Source organism: Poecilia reticulata, linkage group LG21, assembly GCF_000633615.1.
Source record: "Poecilia reticulata strain Guanapo linkage group LG21, Guppy_female_1.0+MT, whole genome shotgun sequence".
Taxonomy (NCBI): domain Eukaryota; kingdom Metazoa; phylum Chordata; class Actinopteri; order Cyprinodontiformes; family Poeciliidae; genus Poecilia; species Poecilia reticulata.
The window spans coordinates 7,667,649-7,681,483 of NC_024351.1; the positions used below are offsets into that span (position 1 = coordinate 7,667,649).

The 13,835-nt window shown below is 35.7% G+C and overlaps 1 protein-coding gene across 2 annotated transcripts; it reads right to left on the reverse strand.

The window, feature by feature from the left end:
• Positions 1–2,121: 2,121 nt before the first annotated feature.
• Positions 2,122–13,793, reverse strand: fbxo25 (F-box protein 25). Of its 2 annotated transcripts, XM_008397773.1 has the most exons (11): positions 13,708–13,793; positions 12,241–12,424; positions 8,377–8,480; positions 7,567–7,616; positions 7,357–7,449; positions 7,162–7,255; positions 6,131–6,315; positions 5,781–5,963; positions 5,322–5,465; positions 3,875–3,901; positions 2,122–2,973 (listed from the first exon to the last, which is right to left on the reverse strand). In XM_008397773.1, the coding sequence occupies exons 2-11, from the start codon at positions 12,366–12,368 to the stop codon at positions 2,884–2,886; spliced, it is 1,098 nt and encodes a 365-aa protein (XP_008395995.1). In that variant the 5' UTR covers positions 12,369–12,424; positions 13,708–13,793; the 3' UTR covers positions 2,122–2,883. The 2 variants fall into 2 exon arrangements, with proteins under 2 accessions (XP_008395995.1, XP_008395996.1); XM_008397774.1 differs by lacking the exon at positions 3,875–3,901.
• Between the last annotated feature and the right edge of the window lie 42 nt (positions 13,794–13,835).

Below are 13,835 nucleotides of genomic sequence, written 5' to 3' on the forward strand. Positions count from 1 at the left end.
CCCCCCGCCCCTCTCCCCGGCATTCAAGGGTGTTTTCTGCCGGCGAATGCTCTAAAAAAACGCCTATAGCCGCTTTTTTTAACAGTTCAAACACAAAATATACCTTGATATGCATTAATGTTGCACAGTGGAAACCATCTTAGCACTACTACAGAGGTCAACATCTACAGTTTTCAGCAAATACTGAACCATGAATAGTTGCGGGTCCACTGTATATCATAATTTTTTACAACTTTTCCTTTTTAATTTTGTTCACATCTGTATGTGATGAACGTTATTTCCATGTCTGAAATCCGAAGTAAGTACTTAAAAGCAGTAAGAATAAAGAAACTGAGCACGAGTTGCTAAGAATGCACGTGCATCTGGAGGGTCATCATCCAGATGTTGGACTGCCTGTCTGTTGTAGAGAGTATAGCTTCAAAAGTTTTTTTTGTATCAGAAAATGCTTAAAAAACCAATAGAAATCCAAACTGATTTATTTGTGGTTCATACTTTCAATATTTGTAGGTTTTCTGTTTCTTTAATGTGGTATTGTCCTTTAACTTTTCCCTAAAATGGCAAGTTAATTTCACTACAAGACATTTTAGTCACTTTGTTCATTCATTCTAAACAGTGTGGTGTTGGTCCTTCAGAGGGACATGATGGTTACAGCAACAACAAAAAAACTCCAATTAGGCCTCCAACTTGGCTAGCAATCTGTTGTTAATGGCATCATATTACCAGGAAGCTACTCTAATCCTTAAATATTACATGCAAGGTTTTTAGGTATGAAGGAAATGAGTTTTTTTTTTAAGGACTTTTGTGAATAACTTTCAAATGCTAAATCTGTTGAAATGAAAGCCTTAATCTACTGTAAAAATGTCCGTTTTAATTTCTGGAATGCGCAATTTTTGCCAACAGGCGAGAAGATAATTTCTCGCTCCAATGAGACAATCAAATATTATGCAAGCTTGTTGTACTACTGAGAGTTTATGTAGCTAGTTTTTACATCCTTTCTTTACAAATGCGGCACCCTGAAACTGTCTGAAGCCTTAATTTAAAAGCTCAGAAATGGGTTGTGCAATCATTAAAAAAAAAAAATCTTTTGAAACTGTGTGTGTGTGTCTTTGAAGTTAAGCAAATCAATAACCACGTCAAAGATGGTTGGATATGTTTTCTCATCTCCAGTTCTGGAGTTGTATTGGAGGTAGAGGTCACACCACTAGTGATTATGCAACGTTCCCTCACAGTATGGATTAAGTTAACCCTTCCTTCCTCCTTGTCATTCCTTTATTTCTTCATCACATACTTCCTTCCTTCTTCCCTCTTTTGCTCATATCATTCCCATCTCACTTCTATCCTTCAGTCATTTGGTACACTTATGGCCTCCTGTTATTCCTTGTGTCTATGTCCTTCCCTTCCTAGGGTCCTTTGTTCTTTACTGAAGGTTTTGCTTCTTTAAGGCTTTCTACATGTCTTCAAATTATAATTGTGGAGGGTGGTGCTTTGTTAAAATGATCATAGAACATTCTTTCAGTCCTTTAATAAAAAAAAAAAAAGCAAAAGTTAAGTCTTGAAAATTTGGTAAATCACACTCGATCCCACAATTGAGGAAAGAACAGTACCATATTTTTACTTGAATCTTTGGGAAAATATACAAAGTTCAACTAAGTTAAAATGCAAACTAACATTAATTCGACTTTACTGCGTGCCTCTACATAGAATAGAAATATCAATTTGCTTTGAATTTCAACCCAATGGACTGTCTTTAAGGACAAATGTGGGAGAAAACGAAGTTCAGAAGGATTCATTCACATGTTTCATTCTTTTAAGATGTTTAAACAACTTGCTTGCTTTAAATTTAGGCATAATGCACACCACTCCCTGTAATGCCTACAGTAAATATTCAATAAAGTGCTGGGTCATGTCTCTTGAAGGAGAATTGGTCTGACATGCATCCCGATACAACTTTTTTTGTTGTATGACCATGAAGTTTACATCTAAAAAATAAGTATATAAACTTTCCATCGCCAGTCCACGCCATGTATGCTTTTGTCAAAATCAATTAGATTAATCTGAACTATAAAACCTCAGTACATCTGCATCAAACCAAACCAAAAGGAAAAAAAATAGGAAAACAAGCAGTTTTTAGAAATAACTTTAATTCATATCTAGTCGCCACACTGTAAAAATCACAACAGTACCTTCAACAGTATGGATTGGTAAAGGGAAGTTACAAAAGTTGGAAGAGAATTACAAAAGTCTTTTCCCTCTTAAAACAGTCATTTATATTTTTCGGTTTGCCACATCAGATGCCTAACAGCAGTAGAAAACATGCACACTCAACACAGCTTACATTGACAAAGGACAGACGGTTTGTAAACGGAGTCAAACATGACAAACGAGCTGTTGTATAAAAATACCACCAGAAACAAACAGATCGGGATGCAATTAAACCTCACTGAATAAATACCAGACATTAGTTTTTTTCTTTTAGCGCTCTGTAAATCTTTATACAACCAATCAATGAATATTAAGCTACCAACATCAGGCTGAAACATGTTTTGCACAAGAAATTCCATCATTATATTTTTTCTCCTTTTTATATATTTACATAATGTAATTCCCTCTATAGAGAGAAGCCTTTTTCTGTCTTCAAAACCAACATCTGTGCTGAAACATGAAATATATTTTTAAGGTTTTGAACTAACAAACAAAAAAAATACACACACACCTTTAGTCCTTTCTATGTTTGGAAATATTTGTGCGATGAAAATGTATTTTCATACAATTTAAGCCCTTTTTTATTTGGGTAAACATCAACGAGGTGTTTAAAAAAAAAAAAAAAAAAAAAAAACACACTGAAAGAGAGTAAAGGACGTGTCCGAGAACAACGTGGAAGGTTTAAAATTTGAAGAGGTCGATAAAGTGCTGCGGAGAAATGGGCATCAGGCAGCTGTCCGGATCATTGGAGGTGCACGGGTGGCCAAAGTCCTGAGGAACAGTCAACAAGCAGAATGTGAGAAGGACGGGTAACCAGGAAGGAAGGTAATAACAATGCACACATTCACTAAAAATAGGTTTACTCAACTGTGATATAAAATTAATTAGTTTTTACAGATGCATCAATAACATTTTTCATTATCATGAGGGTACGCTTCATGTTTTTTACTGCAACCTGTCCTAGAGTTTACTGAAAACTTCTAGAGTTTTCAGTAAAAAAACAATTTGTCAACAAATATTAAAAATCCTAAACTTCTTTCCTACATGCTTCACCACAAAACCACCTGAAAAAAGTGAAGAGGCCACTTGAACACATCTAAATCAGTTGGATCTGATGGGGAAATGATTCAAATAATGGCCAGCCTACATTTCTGAAGAAAATGAAACACTTTTAAAACAGCATTATATTCAGACATTTTCTTGTTTGTTTTCGCTCCAGAAAAAAAGAGGAAATTTTGTGCAAATATACAAGAGGTGTCAGTCTTTCCTGAAATAAAGTTTTTTCATTTATATCTTAAAATGTGATTTGATTTGAAGCTAATCGAATAGCATTCAGGAATAAATTAAATAAATACAGTGGTAGAGATAGAATTAGTTACCGTAAACCAAATTTGGACATTGGCATGCAGACACAAACATTTATCTTGGTGTTTATGTTAGATTAGGAGGCAGCTGACCGCCTTTTTAAACCGAGATCTAACAAAAACAAGTTGGCAAAGTGAAAAGATAAGAACACAGCGAAAAGAACGCCACTTCTGAAAAACAAGATGACATCAAGAGAAACCTGGAACCTCACGCAAAAAAAGCTCCACTCATGAGAACAGATAAATCATGATATGATCGACAGAGAACAGAACAGGCAGAACAAAAGGCATGATGGGACACGGAGTACCTTGAGGAACAAAGCCACATGCTGATCCTTAAGGAGTCAGGGAGGAAAGGTGGCAAGCAAGGGAAAGGATGCAGAGAAGGAAGAAGTTAAACCAAACAGGGAGCAGCCGACAAGGAAAGTAACTGCTCCAAAGAAGGAAACGGTCCGACTCAGTGCAATTGTTCCTTCTAAGTACTGTTCTGTATGTTTCTGCAAATTCAAGAAATATTTCCCCAAGTAATTTCACTCGAACTGCAGGAAAAACAAACCCATCAGTACAAGCAAGATATTTCAATACTTGAACTTGGGGGCAGGGAGGTCAAAAATAATAGTTTGGAAATGAGATATTTCTACATGTGAGCACAAAAGTTCACAAAATCCATCACTCTAATGACTAACAAGAATTAGGATTATTAGCAGAGCTCACGTTTGCCGATGTTTGTGATTCACTTCATCACACAAACATCAAAAACAAAATTTTTATGGAGGGTTAAAAGCAACACAGAATCTCTTTCTTCTACTTTTGAAAATAAAATATTTGAACTTTTGAACCCAAAGGTCAGCCTTTGGAGATTTCCAGGAAAAAAAACTGTTGTACAGATTTTCACCTCGGTTTTATCTTCAGCAAACATCAGACCAAGACCTTTGGTAAAAAGCTGAGAAAAAACACTTGATTCACAGACACTTAAAATCTGTATTTTAAACACTGCAGACTTGGTTTATTTTGAGCACCAATTCCATCTGAGCAGTATAAACAAAGTCAAAACAATCCTGTCCAATATACTGTCTAGCTTGAGTTATTCTGATACATTATGTTTCAAGTAGTGTTTAAAGTATTGTCAAAAAGCGTAAAACACAGAATAACCAACATGATTGCTTGAGTAAAATGTCTAGTTTTAAACCAGTCATGCCATTTGTTTAGTATCTGTTTTCATTTTGTCAACAAATATTAAAAATCCTAAAACAAAAGTCAAAAAAGAACATTTACTTAAAATTTAGCCTCTGAAATGATAATTTTTTAAAACTAATAAACAAAACATTTTGTTTTTCAATTCATAAGGGACAAGCAATGAGGACTGATGATGCTTAAAACTAATTCTGATTGGTCAAATTAATCGATTATGTGTATTTTCAGTAAACTATTATTTTATTTGAAACCATTTCGCATTGGAACAGTGACAAACATTACGTACATCTAAAATATTTTAAGATTTACAGATACATGTTTAAATAAGCAAAATGAACGATGAACCATTTTTTAAAGTTATTTTGAAATATGTCGCCATTTAATTTAACAAGAGCCAAAAAAAGCAACAAAATGTTTTTCAAAGTTTCTAAATATTTTTATATTGCGATAAAGCATGTTATGTAGTTTAAATTACTTGCCATCTGCAACATTCTGGCTTTAATTTATCACCAACAATCCCTGAGATAAGGCAGACACAAATGGGCTGCTTGTCTCGTTTACCTTCCAGAAGAGGATGCTACAGTGTTTGCAGAAGTGCAACGTGTCGCCGTACTGCTCCTTCATGGGGTAGTGCTTCTGCAGGGTGAAGTACATCAGCTTCCAGTCCACGTTGTCACTCCTGGTTAGACCCAAATTCCTACAAAACTGCGTATGAGCAGCAGAAGCCCATAAGCAGAACAGGAAGCATGGAGCAAACATTTAATGTCACAGGAGATCAATGTGGAATTACAACTGGAGCAACTCATAATTAACACCAATCTTTCTGTGGTGCTTCTTTTTTCAGAGCAAGTGTATTTCCCAGCTAAAAGAGAAAGCTTAATTTTGCCAGCACTGCCCTCTAGTGGCTGACATGTAAATTGCATGCTTTATAAACCATCACAGCAACTTTTAACTAGTTTAAGCAAATAAATGTGAAATTCCAACTTCAACTTGGGAGACATAAACATGTAACTTCCTCACCGGTTTGTCCGAGAAGTGAAACTGACAGAGTTTCTTCCAGAGCGTCATGTTCTCACTGAGTATGTGCAACGTAGGCGTGGCCTGACCCAGGTTGATGATGTCACAGGCGTCGGATAACTTACAGAGGATTTGGTTCTGCATGTGCAGCGGCAGGTCGTTGAAAGACATCCCCGTGTACAATTGCTATGAAAACAATCGGCACGAAAACTGATTAAGACTTGAACTGAAAACTTTATTTACTCTGCACTATACAAACAATCAACACAGTTACAAATGGTTCTGTAAGGCTACAATGACTCAGCCAAAACTCAGCTATAACCGAATATAAAATGTTCCTTTTGAGTTTTTACCTTTGGGATCTGCATATTGTTGAGCTCCTGTTGCCATTTAACAATGGTCTCCAGGCGACACAACCAGATGTTAACGTTGCCCACGAGGACACACCTGCCAAAATGGATGGTCAGACTGTGGAGTGTGGAGCTCAGGTCCTGCAGAAGCTCCTTAACAAGGCGTGGATTATAGTTGTCCTCAAGGACTAAAGCCAAGGTTGAAAAACAAACAGACATCTATAAAGCTTACAAAAAAAAAAAATCAATTAAATGATTCATTCAAAAGGTTATTGACCTAACTATTGCCATACCCTTCACACATACATCATTATGTAAATTACAAACAGGACCAATAGCTTCAAAATCTCAAAGACAAGGGCAGTTTGTCTGCTAAAATTGCTGATAATTTTGATAGAAAAATAAAAAGGGAATAAAACACCCTCCGTAGGTGCCAACATCAGGGATGTTACACAAGGTAGATTTCATCCTGTGTGTATTTTATGATATTTTTGCTAATAATTTTTCTAACTAAATAAAATGCTTAAATTGTGTCTAGAAATAATGATTTTTTTAGGGTAGGGATGTAGGGAGATGATAACAAATAAGTGCATATTTAGCCCTCAGTTATGAAGTCCCAATGTTTATTTTTCATTTCTAATAGAAACTTTGAAGATTTAATGTGTTCCTATAGTAATAATTATCATTTATTTTAAAATGCTTTTCTGCATGGTTCTGTTAATCAGTTGTTCTTAAAGTTTTTAGAAGAAAATTGTCATGGTCAGGGCCTGGAGTTCTTTATTTAAAATTTGATCACTTTATTGCATCTGTTGTGTTTGTGACTAACAAAAAACTGCGACCAAAACTAACATAAATTTAGTTGCACATTGCTCTCATCCACTAGGATTAATGAGAATGTTTATGTCAGCATGTCTCTGATGTAATCTGCTCTGAAGGCGGTGCAGATATAAAGCAAAAAGCAGATGTCTTTATGTTTTAAATAGCAAGTGTTTCTATACTCAAAACACTCGAGTATAAGTGTGTCATCCTCCTACCTTTTCGTACAATCTTCTCCAGTATATTGAAATAGTTCTTTTGGGCAGCTCCACTCAATGACGTTAACTGAGACCTGGCTATCAGCTGAAAAAGCTGCAGAAAACAGAAGGAGAGGTCCAATGGAGTAAGAAAATACACCAGTACAGGCCATGAAATAAAACACTGATTGACTATAGGTGATCGTCATTGCGCACCTTTGCAACATAGTTAAATCTTCGCAAATCTTGGATAGCACTGGAAAAGTCTAATCGGTTGAGAGCCTCCCCGAGTGTGCAGTAGCCATGTCGCTGTTGGCAAAGGACAAAGAAAACATAAAGCAAAGGTGAGAAAATTACATTCCGTTGTATACACAAGCAGCAGGGACCAACACAAAAATGTAACAATTCAAAGTTTTCAGGACTCACTTCTTTCGTGCTTCCTTTCTGCACGTAGATCCATTTATCTCTAAAAACAACTACGACAGAAAACATAAATGTTAACAGTTTTCCAGTTTCCTGTTACACTGCACATCAAAACCTCTGAAGGGAAACTATGATAGTTTTATTTATTTATTTTTACTTAGATGAATTTCAGAATCCTTTAATTTACTCTCGTTATTAGTCATTTTCTTGTGATTATTTCAGCGTGCGAGATGCGGATTTTCACAATGATGTTCTGGAACAACAAATATTTATATTGGCACACAATATTTTTCATACCCTCGGTAAAGATATCTAAAAAACCTTCCACTGCAAAAACATAATCTCAGATAGGACAAATATAGAACCATTTCATTTGAGAATATTTATTTAATTTGAAAAAAAAATCCATAAAAGAACATCTTTTAAAACAAAAATAATTGGTGACTAAGTGTCAACCTGCTGGAAAAAGATGGGTTGTAAAAAAATATTACCACCAGGGTTCCTACTGGTGATTTGGCAGAAATATTTCACCTCTCAAATATATGTTCTTACATTTAGTTACATTTATTTTTTTTAGTGTGAGATTACATTATTGTAAGAAAATAATAGTTTATTTGATCCTCTTTACAGATCTTTTCTCGGGGTGCTGGTAACTATGGAGGAACCTATAAAAGTGCAGGATGTTTGTCATTCCATGACCTGCAAGTCCTGCACTCAGCATTCAAAACTTACTTTTGTGCAGCTTTATGCACAAGACCTTTAATTTTCATTCCACAGACTCCCCACTAAGTCCGCGCAGTGTCTGAAACTCACACTGGGATTTGGTGTTGTTATTGTAGAACTCCTTCTTCCTCTTGGTGTTGGCGAGCTCACACACTTCTCCAACAAACAGATTCTCATTGTTGTCACTGCAGAGCCTGTTCACACAGAGGGAACAGTTTTTGTATTGAGTTAAAAAAAGAATACAGGTTTGACCAGGAGATCCACAACATCGTAATTACAAACCACTGGGAAGACTCTGATGTGCAGCAGTTTCCTCTGGCAATTTGCTTAAGGCTTCAGCTGAGTCTTCTGCTATATTAAAAGTTTATAGCCTCAGTTGAGGTTGAAGCCGAAAACACAACAGACAGGCGTGTCATTGAACTACTCTCGCAATATTGATTTACAGCACAGGATATATGCAAGCTATGAGAAGCCATAAAGATCAGAAAGGGAACTGATAATGAGTCATTCTGTCTGCACCATGGAGGAGACACTGCAGATGGCAGACATACACACACACACACACGAGACTCTGAGAAACTGTGACTCAGTCCTTTCTCAGACAGCAGGCAAAACATGTCAACTAAAAAGCTATAAACATTAACAGATCTATTGTGCCAGAAATATCAAGCATCAAGCTGACTATTGTTATTTCTGGCACACATTTTAAAGCAGTTGCATTGTTTTTAAAAGAATCTGAACATTGTGGGAGCTGACCTTAATTTGTCATCGGCTGTGGTTTGAAAAGCACCAACAGGAAGCATCTTACATGTACTAGACAGATATAAATCTATTAGAAAAACAAAACACAAATTTTTTTGGGATATTTTGAGGATTTAAATATAAATTAGAGCTGCATATTTTCTTAAAAATATTAAACTACAATACAATTGATGTAAATTGCAATTCCCAGACTTTACTTTCCTCATAAATACATAGCGTCCACAGCACTTTAATGGGCTTTAGCATCTTAGCCTCTAAACAGATACACCTAATGAGAGCATTAAGGGAAGTTAGCGTCCACTCAGCTGGCCAAATGTTAGATGATGTAGAAATGCAGAGCATGAAAACGACACTTCAACTATTATATCCTACCTTAACATAGCATCCAAGCAGACCTTTGGGACAGGGAAATATGTATTTTGTTATAAGGACCATTTTGCTCTAATTGCACTCAAAGTAACATTACTTCATTGATCCTAAACGGAAATTAAATGTTAAATGTAGAACTTCCCCTTATAATAATACTAATTTATTCTCAAGAAATCCACCGTCCTCGTGCTTTCAGGTTTTTAATCTTCTTGATTTAGAACTGCTCAGAATGAGGATCTCGGAACATTTTCCTTCTGAACACGTTCAGTTCACACCATCACTGTGTTAGGAGCTGGAACTCACCAAACAAAACTCATACTGCAGTTTTTGCTACTATATCAAAACTGTTGGTGGCACTGCTTTTCACTCTGATGGATTAGACATCCTGCAAACACAATAAAATTATTGTGCACATCTTTTTAACAACTGGTTGATGGTGAGACATTGCCATGATTTGGCCATTTGTCCAAGTTGTACCCTCACCTCTCCCTCAAAGACTGCTGGACATAAACACTAGCTACCCTTAATGTGGGAAGACAATGGATGGACTGATCTCTTCCATTTCATCCCAGACTTTCAGGCAGGTAAAAGAAGTCCTGTGCCACAATCTGGACTGATTTGTACTGATCTTACATAAATTTGAACCAAACATATCATGTTGTTTTGAAAACCAACATCTTAAATTCAATTGAGTTCCTTCAGATTGCACAAATTTATAACAAATGTAATCTCAAGAAGCTTTAAAAAACACATCCAACCCGTATGCAGAAATAACTAATTCAATCTAATCATAAAGACAGAAACAAAGTCAATTACACACTTTATAATTAGACTCTATTTATAAAATGTTGCAGTCTAGTTCAGCTTAAACTACCGGTTGGTGAAACTCTACTAAGAAAACTGAACTGATCGGATTCAGTAAGTTTTGCAACACAAGAGCAGACATTCGTTTCTATTGATGGCTTCATTATAGTTGTATTTGCTGACTGCTTCTTTTAAACAGTGCTAAAAAAATGAAGGTTTAAATATCAAAGTTGTATCATTTAAAAAGTGACACATTTATTTTACTCATTCTTTCTGAACTCAACCACACAACAAACACTGTATTTGTGTTGCATGATGTCATTCGTTATCAGAGTGGACTGGGATTGGACAGCAGCCAGTCTGAAGAGTGATGTCATTGGTTATTGTCTGAAACCACATAGTGCAGGGCTGTGAGTCACTGTTAGCTGGCCGATCAATACAAAAGGAAAGAGTGCGACCGCAGTGAAATGTCACCAGCTGACGCTGGGATTCCTGGGAGACGTGTGTCGTTTCTGTTGTGGGTTCGTGAAACTGGCACTGTGATGTCAGCTATTGTAACAGACATTGTGTATAGCATTATATGATCCAGATATCCCATACTTGGTGCCTCACAAAAGCTGCTGACGTAAGCTGGTAGCAGATGTACAGCTACAGTTACTGTGAGGGAAAAAAAATGCTCTAACCAACCTTAATAAACTATTCTACAAAAGCACAAAAGGGCTGCACATTACATCAGGTATCAGGTGTCATAGCAAATTCAATATATTATATTTCAAGTAATGCTTGGACTGAAGTATGTGATGGACTATCATACTCAGCATGCAAGAATGTTTGGTCAACCCAACCCTGGTTGGCTTTAACTTCTTCAAGTTGTCTTCACTATTTCTGGATGCCCAAATCCTCTGATCTCCTATGATTAACTAATTGAGCAATTGTTAATTGCTCAATTAATTAACATTAATTAATTAATTAGTTACTGTTTATACAAACAGTAACTAAAATATAACTAAGTTCATCATTACATTCTTTGTGCCATTGTTGTTACTGTTTGTATAAATTAATTTCTCCTTGATCATGATAGTAGCAGATTTCTCAAACTTGGATGTGGGAGTTCACTTAGTTAGGGTTACAAAGCTAAGTGAACTTAGCTTTGTAAGTTCACTTAGCTTTTTTGTTGTTGTGCAAAAAACAACAATCATATTCTAAAAACCTTAATTTAGCATTCACTTTGGATCTCACTCTAGGTGGATAAAATTACTACTCATGTAAGATAATCCTCTGGTGTTACACTCCGTTTTTCTTTTTCTTTTCTTTTTTGTAAATATACAATTCTGAAACAGATCTCATTTGTTTATTTTTACAGTATAATCTTTAAGGATAACAAATAGATTAGACATAAACATAAGCAATAAAATGGAGCAAAATCAACGCACATCTGTAATGAAACCACATCTGATAGAAATCTAAACCTGGGTGGTCGTCTGAGGGTTGGAGACACTGACCATGTAATCAAAACATAACGTCATTGTATCTGTTCGATCTCCATTAATTTCCCGTCTGCTCTCCTCTTATTTTACTTTCGTGACGTAAAAATTAATCCTCTTACCTCTAGATTTTGTAGAAGTTGTAATTTAGAGAGAGCATTGGCAGTCAGTCAATGCTCTCTGTGAAGTATTTCTGTGAAGTAAAACTTCACATAACCAAAAATGAAAAAAATATTTCAAAGCATTGTTTTATAGGTTCATCTCTAGATGAAAAATAATTTCTGTTAGGATAGTAATGATGCCAGTTAAAATTTGAAGTGGCCTTCAGGGTATGATCAAATACTATGTTCGTAATTATGCAAACTAGAAAAAGATTAAAAAAAAAAAAAAAAACGATTTAATTTAGTTAGAAAATTAAACAAATAAGTCAAATGTGGAGCATTAGCGGCTGTACAAAGGTGTATACATTAGCTAACATGTTAGTATAAATGCAAAAATAGGGCAGGTCACAAAGACAAACAATTTACAAGCTTACTCTTTTAGGTCTATATCTTTGTTGTTATCCTCCAGCTCGTGACCGAAGAAAACGATCCTCTTCCACCCATGGTCTGTCTTTGTCCAGCTCCATCCAGGCGACCTCCAGTCTTTGCCCAAGAAAGGCATATTAACTGGGGAAGGCCGGACTGTGAGCCGAGAAGAGTCGAAGCCACGGCGAACACCTAAAAGGGTTAATCAGTAACAAGGTTTATTTTTCTCTGCCTAATTGTTCTGAATATTCAATTAAAGATTGTGTTATTTGTATTTACAGAACATTTAAGACCTATTCGTATCTATTTATCTTCTTCACATTTCTTATAAACGTATGGTTAATTGTAATTTATTGGGATTTTATGTCAAAGACTAACACTTTCAGAAATGTACTGGTTTTCCATTGAGACTACACCATGTGAACAAATTCCTCCTGACAGCATAATACACCCACCACCATGCTGCACTGTGTGGACACTGTGTTGATGGTAGTATGCAGTGTTAGTTTTCTCCCAAATATGACCTTTTGCAAGAAGGCCAAAAAGTTCTTGCATCATAAAAATTTGCGTTCGCACTGTTGTATTCCTCCATCACTTTTATAACTGTCTTCTCCTTTTTTGATGCGGTCATTTACACATATATTTTTTCTCAAGAAAGACATGGAAAAAGGGGCATGTCACATTTTCACATTCTTTTTTTCAAAATATATGATTCAATATATATGAATCAGTCCAACAATTGTGTTGGTTTATCAAATAAAGTACCAGCAAAAGAAATTGAGGTTTGAAGTGAAAAAAAATCACGAAGTTGCTTCAATAATTTTAGAATGCAAAATGAAGATCTGGCATAGGAAAAAAGAACTTGCCACTTTATTGTCGTTTTTTTTATGTCAATATATTCAGTCACTAGTTTCATGGACAGAATTCAACTGTCTTTATTGGGCAAAGACCAATAAACGAAATAACCAATAAACTAATAAACTAAATAAAATAATATTTATTAATGAATATTGTTTGTTTATATTTAAAATACATGAGAATTTCCAGAATAAACTCTTTTATGCATGCACCAAGTCTAATATTTAGAATACCTGCATAAAGGGGAAGCAGCATCTCTTTACATCTATGCCCACTTTTAAGGCTGTAAGAACACTAAGTGACATAACAAGGGGCGCAATTGGATTGTAAAACCTTTAAATAATGAGCTTATTCTCTAGGGTTTTCAGGTTCAACACTGGGAATGTGATTAAGTAGAGGTAAATTTCAAAATCTCACATAAACATGTTTATGACGCATTTTTTTTCGGCGTTCTGCCTTTGCATAGTATCCTCCGCCGCTGCAACCCTTAACGTTAAAAAAACAAGAAGAAAGCCAGCTGTCACTCGATTTAACGTGCACATTCCGAGAGCAGATAAAGTAAAATATCTAAATAACGAAATTCTTCAGCTGTGGGTTTCTAAAAATACCGAACAAACCTTAATATCCGAGGAGTTCCTTTGTGGTCTTTTTCTCTCTCTCAGTGCTGTGCTGGAAATATTGACGGAAGTAAATACAGTGTGGAACCCGAGAATTCGTTCACGCCCCCTCTGCTTTCTTATTGGAC

What these genes read in the sequence shown, in the direction of transcription:
- fbxo25 (XM_008397773.1), bottom strand. Translation starts at nt 12,368, where the DNA reads ATGCCTTTCTTGGGCAAAGACTGGAGGTCGCCTGGATGGAGCTGGACA. An exon ending in AAAGATATAGACCTAAAAGA is followed by an intron (nt 8,481 to 12,240) that starts GTAAGCTTGTAA and finishes CTGTGTGAACAG; the next exon opens with GCTCTGCAGTGACAACAATG. An exon ending in ACAATATGCAGATCCCAAAG is followed by an intron (nt 5,964 to 6,130) that starts GTAAAAACTCAA and finishes TTGTTTTCATAG; the next exon opens with CAATTGTACACGGGGATGTC.